The following is a 19,824-nucleotide window of genomic DNA, read 5'->3' on the forward strand; positions in this document are numbered from 1 at the left end:
AAACCACAAATAAAAAATGAAAACCATCACTCTCTACATCATACTAAACCCCTTTAAAAAAAAACTGTGATTATTTGAATTAATAATAAAAGTAGTGGCATGCATGATATGAAATACTGGTCTTTTCTCAGACGGTGGTTTTATAGCAGTTGTGGAAATGCTGTGTTGCACCCATAGCAACGAAAAGAAAGAATAGGGCCTAGTAAAAGGAAAGAATGCTTTACCCTGATAATCAGCAGTGGCTGCAACCTGATCATAGAATGTATAGCTCTGAAATGCTGGCACCTCCTTGTCGCTGTTGTTCAGTCTAAAACCTATGGCATTTCAGGGATTAAAGGGATTTAAAATTACGGAACTACAAGGGCTGTCCACATAATACAATTTAAAGGAGAATTAAAGCTTAACTAAAGAAGTAGCTAGAAATGTTGTACATTATGTTTTGTGCTTCTGTATCAGCCCAAGTCAACCACAGCCCTTTAGCAGTAAAGATTTATATCTCCAAAGATGCCCCAGTAGCTCCCCATCTTCTTTTCTGCTGATTCACTGCACATGCTCTGTGCTGCTGTCACTTACTGATCTTAGGGACCCACTCAATATACAGTAAAAAAAGAATATAAATGCTACAATATAAGGCGGATTATTAAATTCTGATGCTAGTTGCACTGGTTTCTGTGCTGCCATGTAGTAATTATCATTATTATTTATTATTATCAGCCCTGTAGCATCAGCTTATATTACAGGGGAAGCTCATTTTCTGCTGGATAATTAGTGACGAGCCCTAAGCTTAGCTTCTCAACAGCTGCTCAGAGCCCACTGAGCATGTGAGTGTCACAGACCCTTTCCAAGATGGTGACCCCCTGTGACAAGTTTGAAGTCCTGGATCATTGCTGCTATTGACAAGCTGAAACTTTAGGCTGGTGCAATAAGTTCACTATATAAAATATGCCATTTTTAGCCACTTTCACTTGCAGGGTTTAGTTTAAGGAGCTCTGAACACTTTTAATTACCCTAAGGCAGATAAGCTGCCGATTCTGTCTAAAGGACCCGAATTGTCAGCTTAATTAAATCTGCCCGTGTAAGACCATCTTTAGAATGATGGGTTTTTAGGTTTAAAAGGACTACTATATTGTGTTTTTTTGGGAAAGTCAATTGCTCTGACATTATTTATATGAAAGAGCACAAACACAGTGATCACGTCATACGTTTCATACCAGTTTGCCAAGATGGAGCCCTAAACTGTGGCAGGAGGGTTGTCCCTGATGAAGCTGCCTGGGCTGTCCGGGACTCGATTGCCGAGAGGAAATTCATCACCGATGTTTCTGTAGTGTTACTGCCAGCCATGTGGAGGCTCGTGTCAAAGATCCCAGACAGACCTAAAGCCAAACAAAAAATATTTATTCTTGCAAAAAAACAAAAAAAAACAAATTGGAATGCACACAATACAAAACTGAAGCATAGCAATATGAAAAAGGCTTACACTGAGGGACTGATTTATCAAGGGTCGAATTTTCACGTTTTGTTATGGTCAAAACGGTCAAATTTGACTAGGGAGTTTTTTTTTGTTTAAAAATTGCAATTGATTTTCGATATTTATCATACTCTGGCCCTTTAAGAACTCAAATTCAACTATTCACCACCTAAAACCTGCCAAATTTGCTGTCCGAGTCAATGGGAGAGGTCCAGGTATCAATTTGGAGTGGTTTGCAGCCTGACATTCAAGTTTTTTTTCAGAGAAAAACTCGAGTTTTTTAAATTTGAATCAAATTCGATTTGAGTTTCGGGTTGATTCCATTCATCAGAGTTTTGAAAATTCCTTTTTTTAAAAATGACTACTCACCGTTTTAACTGAGGACATCTCTAGTCACTGTTTATAAGGATATTATTTACAGGATACTTATGGCTTTTGTGTATTATATTATTAAAATATACCCACTGTTCTGATGTATACAGTGAATGTAGCGATATATTGCATCTGAAGTTCTTAAAGGGATACTGTCATGGGAAAAATTTTTTTCCAAAATGAATCAGTTAATAGCGCTGCTCCAGCAGAATTCTGCACTGAAATCCATTTCTCAAAAGAGCAAACAGATTTTTTTATATTCAATTTTGAAATCTGACATGGGGCTAGACATATTGTCAATTTCCCAGCTACCCCAAGTCATGTGACTTGTGCTCTGATAAACTTCAATCACTCTTTACTGCTGTACTGCAAGTTGGAGTGATATCACCCCCCTCCCTTCACCCCCCCAGCTCCCTAACACAAGATAACAGCTGCCTGGTAGATCTAAGAACAACACTCAATAGTAAAAAACCCATGTCTCACTGAGACACATTCAGTTACATTGAGAAGGAAAAACAGCAGCCTGCCAGAAAGCATCTCTCTCCTAAAGTGCAGGCACAAGTCACATGACCAGGGGCAGCTGGGAAATTGACAAAATGTCTAGCCCCATGTCAGATTTCAAAATTGAATATAAAAAAATCTGTTTGCTCTTTTGAGAAATGGATTTCAGTGCAGAGTTCTGCTGGAGTAGCACTATTAACGGATGCGTTTTGAAAAAAACATGTTTTACAATGACAGGATCCCTTTAATGCTATATTTTCGTGAATAACTATCAAGTGAAAGAGTAAAACCCACGCATTTCCTTAACATGCCACTCACCTGCTCCACATGCAAACAGATATTTATCACTTCAAAGGGGTTGAAAACAAAATGAATAAAGCAGCGCCACAGATTTTTTATTATAAAGCAAGTGCCTAGTTTTTCTGCTTCCGCAATAGAGCTACAATATTCTGCATCTGAAGATGCAAAACAGCCGTTTATGAAAAAGTGTTTGCATGGCTAATGCCTATGAATTATTCATATACACAAATTTGAAAAAAAATAAATAGGTCTAGTACTGAATTAGTGTTCTTTTAAAGGGGTTGTTCACCTACCAACACTTTTTTCAGTTCAGTTGATTTCAGATAGTTCACCAGACTTTTCCCAATTACTTGCTATTTTCTATGTGTGATTGATTTTCTAATATTGAAGCGTAAACTGCTACAGCCCTGCAAAATATGTTGGTGCTATATAAATACATGTTAATAATAATTAAAAAAAAAGTGTAATTTGTCACCTTCTAAAAGCAGCTCTGGGGGGGGGGGGTCGCTGCACATGTGATTTCAATAAGGAACAGAATATCAGAGTGCAATGCATTGTGGGTTATGTAGTTCCTGCATGCGTGGAACCAATTTCTAAGACCTGGACCCAACTCGAACCTGCAGCCTAAACCGCAACCCACATATTTTCCCACTTAGATCCGCTACCCGACCTGGACTCACAACTGCCTTATCCGCAACCAGGCCCGCAACCCGCAATATTACATGAAATTAGAAAATGGAATTTAGACGAGACCCACAACCTGACCCGCGGCTAAACCTGCACCTGAAAATCCTCCCCTCATTCTGCAGGGTGCCCGCTTTTTTTTGCGGGTAACCCGCGGGTACCTGACCCGTTGCAGGACTCTAACCAGAATTATTGAGCTGCCAGACTCAAACACCAGAGGCACCAAATACACCTTTAATGAAAAAAAAAAAAAAAAGGAACAGCAGCTTTATTTTCTTATTACAAAAGTACCGATGGATTGCTTGGTTTTTATCCAAACAAATCTTTCCGTAATTTGGATCTTCATACCTTAACTACTAGAAAATGATGTAAACAATAAACCCAATAGGCTGGTTTTGCTTCCAATAAGGATTAATTAGTTGGGATCAAGTACAAGCTGCTGCTGTATTATAATACAGAAAAAAGGGAATCAATTGGAAACATTTGGATTATTTGATTATAATGGAGTCTATGGGAGACAGCCTTTCCGTAATTCGGAGCTTTCTGGATAACGGGTTTCCGGATATTGAATCCCATACCTGTACATCCACCAGGCATACCAAGAAGAAACACTGCTTAAAACAAAAGTTTCTGGAATAAACACCTTTAATCACATAGACGTACCTGTGGGATGGTGTGTGGTTGCGTATCCAGGGAGCTGATGGGCGGCTGCGTAGGTCTGTCTGTGCAGAAGCTCCGTTTCTGAATGGGTAGGATGTCCCGCTCCATAACTCAAGCTAAAGAAACAAAAATAAAGTAAATATTTGTTAAACGTACTACTTAACATTTTAAAGCCTCAGAGGACTTCTGCAGTCCCATATTTGATCATTATCGTCATTCTGCTATTGCCTTCAAACTTAAAGAAAACTTGTGTACAGAACACAGTGCTATACCTACTGGGTTCTACCATTGGCAGTTTTGTGGGTGGCAGTTCAGTTTACGAATGCTTTTGCTCCCCACCAGAGATCTTTGTTTTAGATCAAGAACAGGCAAGTTGCCTTTTTTATGAAACGGATGTCAAGGGAATTTAAGAGTCAGGGCACACGGGCAGATTCGGGGAGATTAGTCGCCCGGCGACAAATCTCCTCTTCTTAGGGGCGACTAATCTCCCCGAACTGCCTCCCGCCAGTTAGAATGTAAATCGCCAGCAGGATGAGCGATTCATTTTCCGAAGTCGTCCGAAGTGTCCTTTTGAGGCAACTTCGGAAAACAAAGCACTCCAAGTGCCATTCCTGCCGGCGAATTAGATTGTAGCCGGCGGGGAGGCAGTTTTGGGAGATTAGTCGCCCTGAAGAAGGAGATTTGTTGCTGGGCGACCAATCTCCTCGAATCTGGCCGTGTGCCCTGACCCTAAACTGTAAGGTCTGCTAAGCCAGGGGCGACGTGAAAGGAAAACAATTGTGTGGTGCTACAGAAATAAAGGGTAAGCAAACAACGCACATAACAAACTATTACGAAAGACAGGCAAGGTAAACAAACAGGTAATTTAGCCTGCAGCTGTAATCGTATAAGTAGCTTCTAAGGGAGGCCAATCCATTTCCAGCCCTACATGTGAAGTCGGAAGGTTCTCATTATCGTTATTTAGAGCTGGTGTCACCCCATAAATAACTGCAACTTGCCCCTCTCTCCATATGGAGAGTGAGATTAAAGGGGTGGTTCATCTTAAAGTAAACTTTAACGCAATTTATCAAGGGTCGAATTTCGAATTTTCTAGGTTTTTATTTATGGCCAAAACAGTCATTCAACTAGGTAATTGTTAAAATTTGATCAGTGTTCTTTTAAAAATTCGAATTCAATTTTGAGATTTATCATACTATAGCCTTTTAAGAACTTGAAACTGACTATTCGCCACGAAAACGGGACTCGTCCTGGGATCAATTTGGAGTTGTTTGTAGCCTTCTTGAAAGTTTTTTTTCGGAGAAAAACATGAATCGAGTTTTATATAGTTACAGAAAAGCTCTCTGGAAAGGATTGTGGAGGGCCATAAAGTCATGAGAGAGTCATGAATAAAAGGAATGAACGTCACTGCTTTGCTATGGAAATATCATTAGGCCAAGATGCTTCACAGGTAAATAAGGTGGGACCTATTACGCCTCAAGGGAACATTCAAACAAACGTAACCAGCTTGTCATTTATATATTAGTGGTGGCTTATAATGACACCTTTAGTAAATATACATCTATAAGCAGAGCAAGGAAAATGCTGGCTGCTCTAGCTATCGGCTTTCTCTTCCAGCATTTCACATTTTGAGGTTTCTTTCTATTCTCAATGTACGCACACGTATGGGATCCCTTATCCGGAAACCATTTATCTAAAAAGCTCCAAATTACATAACGGTCATCTCCCATAGACTACATTTTATTGAAATAATTTTGAAATGTTTAAACAATTTCCCTTTTCTCTGTAATAATAAAACAGTAACTTGTACTTGATCCCAACTAAGATCTAATTAATCCTTATTGGAGGCAAAACCAGCCTATTGGGTTTATTTCATGTTTAAATGAATTTCTAGTAGACTTAAAGGGGTGGTTCTTACTTTTAGTATGTTGTAGAATTGCCAATTCTAAGCAAATTTTCAATTGGTCTTCATTATTTTTTTTATAATTTTTTGATTATCTGCCATTTTCTTCCGATTCTTTCCAGTTTTCAAATGGGGGTCACTGACCCCATCTAAAAACAAATGCTCTGTAAAGCTACAAATGTTCTATTATTGATCTTTTTTTATTACTCCTTTCTATTCAGGTATTCCCATATTCATATTGCAGTCTCTTATTAAAATCAGTGAATGGTTACTAGGATACCTAGCAACCAGATGGCTGAAACTGCAAACTGGAGAACTGCTGAATAAAAAGCTAAATAATTCAAAAACCACAAATAATGAAAACCACAGCATATTATCTCAGAATAGCACTCTCTACATCATACTAAATGTTAACTCAAAGGTGAACAAATCCTTTAAGTTATGAAGATCCAAATTATGGAAAGATCAGTTAATCAGCAAACGCCAGGTCCCAAGCATTCTGGATAACAGGTCCCATCATGTATGTGTGTATATATGTGTGTATATATGTGTGTATATATGTGTGTATATATGTGTGTATGTATGTGTGTGTGTATGTGTGTATGTATGTGTGTGTGTGTGTGTGTGTGTGTGTGTGTGTGTGTGTGTGTGTGTGTGTGTGTGTGTGTGTGTGTGTGTGTGTGTGTGTGTGTGTGTGTGTGTGTGTGTGTGTGTGTGTGTAGCACACAGTTTGCACGCAAATGTAAACCATTTCTCATTCAGAGAGACAAATCCAGTTAAATTACATTTTAATTGGGGCAACAGTTCTTCCAAATCCAACCACAGATGATCATAAAGGTTACTGAGAATCTGCTTCTTATATCCCGGCCTAGAAGTAGAGAAGTTCAAGGTTTCCATTGGCACTGGCAGGCCTCGCTAGCTGCTCATTCTAATTATATTGCCACGTTCTGAGACGAGAATAGAATTAATGAGATGTTTCTGAAAATGCAAATGAATTGCAGTGGTGGCGAGACGGAGCTTCCGGTGCAGTCTGATAGCACATGCCAGAGATGAATACATGTACACACCTCCAACCTGATGCAGTCCACATTTTGCTGAACTACAAATCCCAGAGGAAGGGGGAGGGACTTAATACACAGCAGAGATACTGAAAAAAATAAACGGTTGCGGTTGGTTGCAAAAAAACTTAGAGATATTGTCATGGGAAAAAACGTTTTTTTCAAAACGCATCAGTTAATAGTGCTATTCCAGAAGAATTCTGCAATGAAATAAAGGAGGCCATACACGGAGAGATCCGCTCGTTTGACGATGTTGCCAAACGAGTGGATCTCTCCCCGATATGCCCACCTTGAGGTGGGCAATATCGGGCTGATCCGATCATGGGCCCTAGGGCCCAACAATCGGATCCTAACGGTGGCTTTACGGGAGGTCGGATCACGGGACCGCATCAACGAACAGATGCGTCCGCGATCCGAGGGGATTTTTAGTCCAATCCGATCGAGATCTGTCCGACTTTCGGCCAGATCTCGATCGGGGAAGCCCGTCGGGGGCCCCATACACAGACTGTCTGTCGGCAGCTTTTATCGGCCCATGTATGGCCACCTTTAGTTTCTCAAAATGGCAAATCAATTTCTTTATATTTTGAAATCTGACATGGGGCTAGACATATTGTAAGTTTCCTAGCTGCCCCCAGTCATGTGACTTAGCACTTAAAAGGACCAGTAACAATGTTTTTAAAAAAAATTCATAAGTATAGAACGAAAGAAAAAAAAACACAAAGACAAATGAAGCTTTTAAATCACTAAGTGCTTTTAAAAAGAGCCAGCACTTTAGGATGGAACTCCTTTCTGGCAGTTTATTGTTTTTCCTACTCAATGTAAATGAAGAAGCCACAGTGGGACCTGGATTTTACTATTAAAGGAACAGTAACATCAAATTTATTTTTTTTTAATTCGTTGGTATAGAACGAAAAAAAACAAAAAACACAAAGACAAATTAAACTTTTAGATCGAAAAGTCTTTATTAAGAAATAACTTACCGAAACTCTGCTTGCGCTCTTCTTCAGAAAATGCGACACAGCAATGATCCATCATGCAGTGCTCGATTTCTCCTCCCTGGCTATCTCCTATAAGGAAGGCTGGGAGGAGAAATCGAGCGTTGCAAAATGGATCACCGGTAAATTATTTCTTAATAAAGACTTAGCGATTAAAAAGTAAATTTTTTAAAAATTGATGTTACTGGTCCTTTAATAGTAAAATCCAGGTCCCACTGCGACACATTCAGTTACATTGAGTAGGAGAAACAACAGGCTGCCAGAAAGCAGTTCCATCCTAAAGTGCTGGCTCTTTCTGAAAGCACATGACCAGGCAAAATGACCTGAGATGCACCTACACACCAATATTACAACTAAATACACTTGTTGGTTCAGGAATTAAATTTAATATGGTAGAGTGAATTATTTGCAGTGTTAACAGTGTCATTTAGAAATAAAAACGTCATCATAAAAATCATGACAGAATATTCTCTTGAGATGAGGGAGAGACTAGCTTGAATTTCTCAATTATCTCACCCAAATCAATGTGCGGAATTTGCAAGCCTTGGGCAGTTCTCACAGTGCAGTTGCTCTGCCAGTATTGAGTTGTGATTCAGCAGTGAAATCACCCAAATTACAATGGAAAACTGTGCAGTTCTTTACAAATATAATACAGGGGAATATTAGCTGGTATAAGAATAAAATCGATTATATGGTCTCATAATACCATTGTCTGGAACACATTAAAAGTCAATTGAACTTTAGAGTTTAAATGCAAGTACTAATGTTTTATCAATACCAGTGTGTCTGGGGCCTGCAACAAAGAAAATGTACAATCCATAAGCAAAATGCACCCACTGCGGTTGGGGGAATGACTTTTAAAGTTTTAACGATTTTAAAATCAACTTTAAGTATGACTGATTGCAATTTGTCTTCATTTTTTTTTATAGTCTAGGAATTATTTAGCTTTTTTTCAGCAGCTCTCTAGTTTGGAGGTTCAGGAACTATATGGTTGCTATGATATAACATACCCTAGCGACCAGTCAGTGGCGTAAGTGACTTTTTGAACACTGCCTCCTTTTTACAGGACAAGTCAACCCCCAAAAAAAAAAAAAAAAAAAAACAGAATTCTAAGCAACTTTGCAATATACATTCAACCAGGAGTTAAACAAATGCTGCTTTAAAGGAAAACAATACCCCCCAAACAATGTAGGTTTCGATAAAAAGATATTGCATACAACAGCTTGTATGTTTTATTGAGATCTTCACATAATGTTTCGGAGGTACAACCTCCTTCTACTTGAACACTTGAGAAAGGAGGTTGTACCTCTAAAACGTTGTGTGAAGATCTCAATAAATGATAAGGATTTAGCACAATTGCTACAGTCTATGCCATCGGATTTGGTTCTATAATACATGGATTGCTGAAACTTTTTTGTGCAGCAGTTTCCAGATTGAGTATCACAATATATTGCGCACTCACAATCTCGGACTTTTATTGCGTTTCTCTGCAGGCTGTGAATCTGCTGCCCGATTGTGCTTCTGCTCCCAATTTTCCTGCACCAAGAAGCATTGTTTCACTCGGGTGCAGGCAGATGCAGCAGATTTCGGCACGAAACCAAACATTTTGCATTTCGCACCGAAACCCGCCCACAGTTAGAAAACCATGGGGAGCAGCAGGACAGCGGATTCTCTACCTGTGGAGAACCCCCTTAGGGTGGTGGCACACGGGGAAAAGAGTAGTCAAATGATAAATCTTCGCTACTGCGAGTGACTAATCTCCCCGAAATGTGTTGCTTCGGTTTTCTGAAGTTGCATCAAGAGAAAACTTCAGGCGATTTCGGAAAACCAAAGCAACATGCATGCCATCCGGCAATTCGCTTTTTTCAGGGAGATTAGTCGCCCGCAGTAGCAAAGATTTATCGACTAATCTGCCCGTGTGCCACCAGCCTTGGGTGAGGATCCTCTGACTCTAGTCTAAAGGTGGCCATAGACGCACAGATAATATCGTACGAAACAAATTCGCATACGTTATTCGAGGTGTGTATGGTGGGAAAAGAGCTGACCGATATCAGCAGAAGACTTGGATATCGGTCGGCTCGTCGATCGGGCTGGATGGAAAATTTTGATCGGTGTGTTTGAAGGGACCCAAACATCAGCCACTGTTAGTGCTAAATCGCCAGATACAGGTAGAATTCTATTGATTCTCTCTATATATCTGACGATTCAGCTCTACACGTGTGTATTGAAACGAGCAATCTTTCTTGGAAAAATTGTTTCCAAGGAAGATCATAATGGTTATGTCTATGCCCACCTTAAAATATTTTATATAACACACAGCGCTAAAAGTTAACTTGACTGATGGTGGTTCACCTTTAGGGTCAGGGCACACGCTCAGTTCGGGGAGATTAGTCGCCCAGCGGGATGGCAGCCGGAGTGCTTTGTTTTCCAAAGACACCCGAAGTTGCCTCACGAGGAAACCTCGGGCGACTTTGGAAAACTATGCGCCATCTCGCTGGGGATTTACGGAGATTAGTCACCCCGAAGAAGAGATTTGTCACCAGGCGACTAATCTCTCAGAATCGGAGCGTGTGCCATGACACTTTTAGTATGTTATAGAATGGCCAGTTCCAAGCAACTTTCCAATTGGGTTTCATTATTTATTTTCTATAGTTTTTTTATTTATTTGCCTTCTTCTTCTGACTCTTTTCAGCTTTCAAATAGGGGGTCACTGACCCCATATAAAAACTAATGGACCATAAGGCTACACATTTATTGTTATTGCTACTTTTTATTAGTCATCTTTCTTTTCAGTATTCATAGGGGATTGCCTATGACTAAGTGCTGGGTAAGCATGAAATGCATTAAGCTCATGTGGGGTTTTTGTGATTTTAATATGATGTAAAAAAAATTTAACTAAAAATCATGGATATTGAGAATGTTTGAATTTGCATCTTTCTATTCAGGCCCTTTCCAATTCATATTCAAATCAATGTATGGTTGCTAGGTCAATTCCGACTCTAGCAACCAGCTTGCAGAAACTGCAGAGCTGCTGGATAAAATGCTAAATAACTCAAAAACCACAAATAATAAAAATAAAAAAAAAAAAACAATGTACTAAAGGTGAACAAACTCCTTTAAAGATTAGGCTTGCTCTTTGTCCTTTCCCATAGCTGGAACGTGGCCGGGGAAAAAGATAATAAAGACTTCAAAAGCTACTGTTGTAAATAAGAGAAGTGATCGCATACAGTGGTGTGAAAAACTATTTGCCCCTTCCTGATTTCTTATTCTTTTGCATGTTTGTCACACTTAAATGTTTCTGCTCATCAAAAACCGTTAACTATTAGTCAAAGATAACATAATTGAACACAAAATGCAGTTTTTAAATGAAGGTTTACGTTATTAAGGGAGAAAAAAAACTCCAAATCTACATGGGCCTGTGTGAAAAAGTGATTGTCCCCCTTGTTAAAAAATAACTTAACTGTGGTTTATCACACCTGAGTTCAATTTCAAAGGTTATAAAGCCATTTCTAAAGCTTTGGGACTCCAGCTAACCACAGTGAGAGCCATTATCCACAAATGGCAAAAACATGGAACAGTGGTGAACCTTCCCAGGAGTGGCCGGCCGACCAAAATGACCCCAAGAGCGCAGAGACAACTCATCCGAGAGGCCACAAAAGACCCCAGGACAACATCTAAAGAACTGCAGGCCTCACTTGCCTCAATTAAGGTCAGTGTTCACGACTCCACCATAAGAAAGAGACTGGGCAAAAACGGCCTGCATGGCACATTTCCAAGGCGCAAACCACTTTTAAGCAAAAAGAACATTAAGGCTCGTCTCAATTTTGCTAAAAAACATCTCAATGATTGCCAAGACTTTTGGGAAAATACCTTGTGGACCGACGAGACAAAAGTTGAACTTTTTGGAAGGTGCGCGTCCCGTTACATCTGGCGTAAAAGTAACACAGCATTTCAGAAAAAGAACATCATACCAACAGTAAAATATGGTGGTGGTAGTGTGATGGTCTGGGGTTGTTTTGCTGCTTCAGGACCTGGAAGACTTGCTGTGATAGATGGAACCATGAATTCTACGGTCTACCAAAAAATCCTGAAGGAGAATGTCCGACCATCTGTTCGTCAACTCAAGCTGAAGCGATCTTGGGTGCTGCAGCAGGACAATGACCCAAAACACACCAGCAAATCCACCTCTGAATGGCTGAAGAAAAACAAAATGAAGACTTTGGAGTGGCCTAGTCAAAGTCCTGACCTGAATCCTATTGAGATGTTGTGGCATGACCTTAAAAAGGCGGTTCATGCTAGAAAACCCTCAAATAAAGCTGAATTACAACAATTCTGCAAAGATGAGTGGGCCAAAATTCCTCCAGAGCGCTGTAAAAGACTCGTTGCAAGTTATCGCAAACGCTTGATTGCAGTTATTGCTGCTAAGGGTGGCCCAACCAGTTATTAGGTTCAGGGGGCAATTACTTTTTCACACAGGTTTGGATTTCTTTTCTCCCTAAATAATAAAAACCCTCATTTAAAAACTGCATTTTGTTTTTACTTGTGTTATCTTTGACTAATAGTTAAATGTGTTTGATGATCAGAAACATTTTGTGAGACAAACATGCAAAAGAATAAGAAATCAGGAAGGGGGCAAATAGTTTTTCACACCACTGTACATATTCACTACAGATCAGTGCCCATTCCACATTTACATTATTTGCAGAAACACAAAGATGTGAAGGTGTTTTGGAAAAAGTGCTGTATGAAACGTGGGGCTTTTGCACACGTCCCCAAGCACAAACGCACAACGCTATCACCACACATCTGAAATGCAGAATAGTTTGTCCTTTTGTTTGTTCTACCTAAACATCCTCCTAATGTCTGCAGGCAATTTACAGTAATGCTTCTGCTTTACTTCTGTCTTCCAACACTGGTAATTAAAGCTGAATAAATCATTAAACTCGCCGTAGATCTTGCAAAAAGCCATAATAAAATATAAATCTCTTACAAAGTAAAAAAAAAAAAAATGTAACAAACCAAATGTATCTGTTATGTGGACAGGCAAAGGGGATGTGCAAATACATAAATAAACCTAACAGCCGAAACCCATTAAAGGACCCAGAGAAGATAATAAATACTCACGAAGACCTAATGAACATTGGGCATTTTGATTGGTGCAGTATCTTATTACATCCTTATCAGTCTGTCTTCACTTCCCATAAAGTTCTCTAATGTCCCACACTTATATTATACAGGGTGTTCTTTATCTGGCTAAAAAGTACCCAAATTTTCTCTTTCTGCGTGCTTTTGACTTGCATGAATAATGTGTTCCAGTTCCTTCTAGATTTACTTGAGATACAGTAACATTGTATTATTATTTTTTTTTAAATAGCTTCCTTCCCATTCCAGGCTGCAGCTCAAAATACTACCTGGTTGCCGGCGGGTCAGTGACCCCAACAACTAAAATACATAAAAAAAATAAAAAGATTGATAGCTAGGCAACAATTTTATTAATGATAATAAAAATCTTAAAGTTTCTTCTTTTACGGCACTCTGCTATGCATCTTCCATATTGATTACAAAGGGATACCTGGTTGTTAGGGTAAATACCCCCCCCCCCAAACAACCAGATACCAGCTTACATTCCAAGCCAGAGAGATACTGAAAAAAAAATCTAAATCACTGAAAAGTCCCAAAAAAAAAGTTACTATCACGCCCTTTCCGTAATTTGAAGCTTTCTGGATAACGGGTTTCTGGATAACGGATCCCATACCTGTATCTATAAATTCTAGTAGAAATGGGTATATCTGAGCAAGGAAAATATAAAACACAGGACATTCATTCGCACAAATAAAAGGAAAACTGCAATAATTCTGGCTTAAACACAAAAGAATACCGGTAGGTAGATTTAAAAGTGGGTATGATTCACTTGCCATCCACCTAATTTCAATGCCTGGGTGAACTATGTAACCCTGAGCTGCTCTGTAGCAGAAAACCTTTTTGTTTATGATAAAAGTAAAACAAAGTTGTAAAGATTGTTGTAAAATCAGAAACATTCTCCAGGCACCCCAATTGCTACAGTCCTGTTCTGCTACTGATTGCTACACACACACACTAGAGTCCTGCGCGGGTCCATTTTTTGGGACCCGAACCCGACCCGTACCCGCAACCCGGACCCGCATTCTTACCCGCTTGGACCCGATACCCGACCCTACCCGCAAGTACCTTATCCCAAACCCGGACCCGTGACCCGCTGACCATCAAGAATCAGGAAGTGCTGTCATTGTAAACTGGAAGTGACATCATCGGAAGTAGACGTGATCAGAAAAAAAGGAGTAAAACAGGAAGCGCGGTCACTGTAAACCGGAAGTGACGTCATCGGAAGTAGATGTGACCAGAAGAAAGGAGTGAATATCGATATTGAGAAGACCCGCGGCCCGACCCGCAACCCGCAGAACCGCAGGTATACCCGCACCTGGAACTTCTAAACGCAACCCGCAGGGTACCGCAGGTTTTTGCGGGTAACCCGCGGGTACCCGACCTGCTGCAGGACTCTAAACACACACACAAAATCTCAAGAACAAGCTGGAGATTTTAAAAATATGCCTGAACAATTAGCCTTTATGTATAGAACATCCCTGGTCCTCGAGGGGTGATGATCTCTTTGTAGCCATGAAGTATCAAATAGCCCAGCAAAGAGTAAATAAAGAGTTTATACAGAAGCAGCGAGGAAGCGTGGGAAGAGATTTACAATGCATGAAGTGAGCCTGCACAGAGGGACAGTCATTAAGTATATTACAGGGAAGACTGTGTGTTTGTTTTCATTTATCGAGTCCAGACAGTTGGTGCTAAAACTGTTCATAAAATCCTATAAGTCCTCTAATTGCTGCTCTTGGCATTCTGACAGTGGCAGACAAAGTCACACACACACACACATTACTATCAGCTCATTCTGCCGACAGACATACGGCTCTTCACTTCCATCACACAAATCTCTTTTCCATGCTCTTCCCTCCTGTGCCAGTCGCTGGCTCCACCCGCTCTGATCTTAACTTTTTTGGAACCATATCAGCTATTCGGGCAGATTCCAATGACAACAAGATGAAGAGGTGCCAGGTGGGCATAAGGATGGAGTAATAGCAGTGTGTATAGAATGAACATTAAAGGAGAAGGAAAGGTTAATACAAAGTAAGCTTTATCAGGAAGGTATATATAAATACACCAGTAAACCCTCAAAGTAATGCTGCTCTGAGGCCTCTGTCAAAAGAAACACAGCATTTCTTTCCTTCTATTGTGTACTCATGGGCTTCTGTATCAGACTTCCTGTTTCAGCTTAAACCTCCAGGGCTAGGGCTTGAGCATGCTCAGTTTACTCCTCTCTCCCTCTGTTGTAATCTGAGCCCAGAGCTATAAGTGAGCAGGGAGAAACTCAGGCAGGAAGTGATGTCACACCAAGCTAATATGGCAGCTGCTAGCCTAAACAAACGGAGTGAGAGAGCGCTTCTATAGCTGTTTACTCAGGTATGGCATAGCATACTGCAGAATAAATATAGTGTTCTAGCTTGCACTATTGTTGGCAATAAATGGTCTCTGTGGCTTTCCTTCTTCTTTAAGTCCTCTCACAGACCTTATACTTTTGCCTTCAACGATGTTCTCTCTCTGATCTCCAGTTATAGAGACAAGTAGCAGGCAGGACGCCTATGTACTGCCCAAAAGCACCGATGAGCGAAGAGGAGGGAAGTACTGCTAAAATCTGCCAGCAAATCCTGTCAGTAGCAAGGGCCACCTATGCTTCGAAGCACACTTGGTTACCACTAGTGATGTGCAGGTCCGGAACAAACAACCTGCGTCCAACCATAACCCCCAAAACCTTAACCCACACTTTGACCCTGAAGCTGCCCATAGACACAAAGATATCATTGTACAAAACAAAGATTGTATGATTTTCAGACCGTGTGGGGAGTGTCCCGGAATTTTTTCTACCATGGTGGAATATAAAAGATTTATATTATCTACCGATCAGATCTCTGCATGTATTGCCTCTGATATCTGATGATATCAATGGGAGACTGACACTACTATTTGTCGGACAAAACTTTGCGGTCTGTCAATTAATGGCCCGCATATTGTGTTATTTGTTCTCATTACTACTTTGTTAGTTGCAGGTTGGAATATTGATACAGACGATCCTTCGTCCGACACAGGCTATAATTGCACATCTTTGGCCAACTTAAAGGAAACATCAAAAAATTGAAGTGTTTTAAAGGAGAATTCAACCCCCTAGGCGCAAAAATCCCTCACCCCTTCCCTGCATAGGCCCCCTCCTCCCCCCCGGGCAAATGCCCCTAACCTGTTACTAGCCCCTCCTTCTAGGTCCTCTCCAGCGGATTTCACGGCTGCCATCTTCTCCAAAGCACTCTTCCTGTAGTGATCGGCATTTGGTGGCGCATGCGCAGTAGGAGGCATTTGCCGGTTCGTATCTACTGTGCATGCACTGAAAGTCACAAAGTTTCCGAAAAAGAAATCTGAAACTTTTTGGACTCTGGCACATGCGCAGTTGGGGACATTTGCTGGTACGGAGCTACTGTGGATGCGCCCAAAAGTCACGAAGTTTCCGAATTCTGTTTGATGAACCTGATACAGTGAGAATGTAAATAAAGTTTTTACCTGCACCTTATTTATCAATTAATGAAAAAAAACCTACTCCCCCTACCCTACATAGGCCCCCCTCCCCATGCGAAGCGGCGTATGCGCAGTAGGAGCAATTTTCTGTTTCGCAACAACTGCCCATGCGCCAAAACTCACTAAAAAAAATTGCCAAAGTGCCGGTGTCATTCCGAAGATGACTGAAGCAGCTGAAGATGGTGTCCGAGAACTCCGCTGGACAGAATCTGCACCGAGGGGTAAGTAAAGAGCATTTGCCCGGGGGGGGAGGAGGGTCTATGTAGGGTAGGTTTTTTTGTTTTTTATGAAGGCTTTGTTTCTACTTTAACCCACATAATGTTGCCATTGTAGGTCCTGCACCCAACCCACTTCTACCCATTCCTTGTACTACTTCTGAACACACTCTGCTTACTCTGGTCTACTTCACTAAACGGAACCCCGCAAAGGTTGCTCAATTTCAACCCAAACCACCGGGTAAACCTACAGGTTTTGGATCAACCCGCACATCACTAGCAACCATCCTAACCGGCATAAAAGTCAGGAGAGGGTGAAAAGCTCTATCCTAGTATGACTTATGAGTAAATAAGGAAGAAAGGCACACGAGCATTTGTCTGCGGCTCAGTTTGCAAACAGGCAACCACAATGACATGTATTGCTTCCCGGGAGGGCTATTAACTGACATTCTCAGAGATCGAGCACATTATCTGCTGCCGCCATACTGGTCTCCGTCGTGACACTGCTTGATCACACGTGCAAACAATACTACATATAATGTAATGTATGCTGGAATTCGCTGGAAATGTACTAACTGCACACAAAAATCTAAATACCAAGGGGCAGATTTATCAAGGGCCGAATAGTAAATTTGAATTTTCAAATGTCAAAATTCACACATTCAGATTTTAATCCCCCTATTCAAATGTAAATGTGAGATGTATTACACCTTCAATCATGGAAACAGTCCTAATTAGGATATTCCCCACCTACCAAGCTCATGTACAAATCAATGGCAGAGGTCCGTTGAGCCATTTGGAGATGTTAAAGGGGTTGTTCACCTTCTAAACACTTTTTTCCAGTTCAGCTGTTTTCAGATTATTATCCAGAAATAAAGATTTTTTTTCAATTACCTTCCATTATTTATTTTTTATTGTTTTTCCAAAATCTAAGTTAAAAGTTGAATGTTCGTGTCTCTGGTGTTTGAGTCTGGCAGCTCAGTAATTTGCAGACTCTGAACTGTTACAATTTTACAAAATTGAGTTGATACATTTCTCAGCAGCATCTCTGGAGTATCAGCAACTATTGTATCAATTATAACTACTGCCTGTAATGAAACCCAGAGATTCTGCTCAGCAGGGACAAAGATAAATGTATCAACTAAAATTATCAATTTACAACAGTTTACAGGGTCGGCGACCCCACATCCCAGGGCTGCTTCAGAAGGTGAAAAATCACACTTTACACTTCAATATTAGAAAACCGGTCACACATAGAAAATGGAAATTAATTGTAAAAAGTCATTATTTCTGGTGATCTATCTGAAAACAACTAGTTGTTTGAAGGTGAACCACCCCTTTAATAGCCTTCCTGACATTCGAGTTTTTTTCAGGAGAAAAACTAGATTTGTACGAATTGAATAGACTTTTCGGGTCGGACCTGTTCGATCGAATATCATACATTCAAATTCTTCTTAAATAACCTGCCATTTGAATTGTGAGTATATTCGAATTAGAAAAAAAAATTCACATGAATTCGAAATTCAACTTTTGATAAATGGGCCCCCGCGTTTAGCCTGTTTTATTCATGTCTATGATGGGAGCAACAGACTTACTCAGGTCAGATCTGTGGCACCAATATAAATGCCTAAAGGTGGCCATACACTGGCAAATTAAAGCTGCCGATATCAGTCCTTTAGTCCAATTCAGCAGCTTATCTGCCTATGTATGGGGGCTTCTGATGGGGCTTCTCGATCAATATCTGGCTACGAGATCGATCTGGAAGGTTTAATTTTTCCAGTGATCAACCTGTTGGAGCCCATTGCTCCTCGTTGTAATCCGATTGTTCAGCTATGGGGCCGAATCCAATATATTGCTGCCATTGGTGGGCTTATCAGGGAAAGATCCGCTTGTTTGGCTACGTCGCCAAACGAGCGGATCTTATAGTATGCGGCCATCTTAATGGTTTGTGATTTTCATGTGTGTGCAGTTCCTTTTATTTCCATTTGACATTAAATGAATACTCCAATTAAAATCAGTGAAGGGTTAGCAGAACAAGTCAGGTGATTAGAGATGGGAAGTCTGGGCCCAAAAACTGGTAAAGAGGGGCAGGAGCAGGTAAGCCTGACCTACCTCTGTATATATTTGAGATCATTTATGCACTGTGTTTGGGCTCCCCCCTTTATACTTCTTTTTGATCATATAGTTTTGCCCAAAGTCAGGGGGCAGTTCAGACACAATCCTGCTTCCCCATAAGCAGCTTTGGAAACAGAAACTTAATTTTTGGATCTCAAAGTGAAGAGAATTCATCAAAAAGTCGATAATTATAGAAAAAAAACTTTTTATTGAACAAAAAAAGGCTAATAAAATAAGGGATGCACCAAATGGCAACCATCATCTTTATATACAGGTATGGGATCAGTTACTCGGAAACCTGTTATCCAGAAAGCTCCGAATTACAAAATGGCCATTTCCTATACACTCTATTTTATCCAAATTTTTAAAAATGATTTCCTTTTTCTCTGTAATAATAAAACAGTAGCTTGTACTTGAACCCAACTAAGATATAATTAATCATTGTTGGAAGCAAAACCAGCCTATTGGGTTTATTTAGTGTTTAAATAATTTTCTAGTAGACTTATGGTATGAAGATCCAAATTAAGGAAAGATCCATTATACGGAAAACCCCAGGTCCTCAGAATTATGGATAACAGGTCCCATACTTGTACAAATCGAAGGAAAAAAAAAAGTCAAAACTGAATAATTTTTAAAAAATTACTTGCAGTCTTGTCTCTGTGAATCCCTAAATGGCACACAATGCTAATAATAAAGACTGTACTACAGGATCAGTGTGCACAGTTACTAATTTCCCAAAGGTGAAACAAAAAGGTAAAAATGCTGCTCATCTTGGGACTGTCAAACATAATAATAAAAAGCACAAATCAGAGTTGGGTCCAGGCCAGTTCGGACAAGGACTATCCATTCCTATTAGGGCTGAAGGTTTCTCTATAAGTATAAGCGTGTATCT

General features: G+C 40.2%; 1 protein-coding gene across 3 annotated transcripts in view; it reads right to left on the reverse strand.

The window, feature by feature from the left end:
- qser1.L (glutamine and serine rich 1 L homeolog) overlaps positions 1–19,824 on the reverse strand; it is a 48,163-nt gene that overhangs the window by 19,922 nt on the left and 8,417 nt on the right. For 2 of the 3 annotated variants that reach the window (XM_018257445.2, XM_018257443.2), the window contains exons 2-4: positions 3,989–4,101; positions 1,212–1,373; positions 225–314 (exon numbers count right to left, since the gene is read on the reverse strand). In XM_018257445.2, the coding sequence (XP_018112934.1) occupies positions 225–314; positions 1,212–1,373; positions 3,989–4,101 (365 nt within the window). The remainder of the gene's footprint in view (positions 1–224; positions 315–1,211; positions 1,374–3,988; positions 4,102–19,824) is intronic. The other variant, XM_018257446.2, reaches the window with a different exon arrangement.

Source organism: Xenopus laevis, chromosome 4L (assembly GCF_017654675.1).
Source record: "Xenopus laevis strain J_2021 chromosome 4L, Xenopus_laevis_v10.1, whole genome shotgun sequence".
NCBI classification, from domain to species: Eukaryota; Metazoa; Chordata; class Amphibia; order Anura; family Pipidae; genus Xenopus; species Xenopus laevis.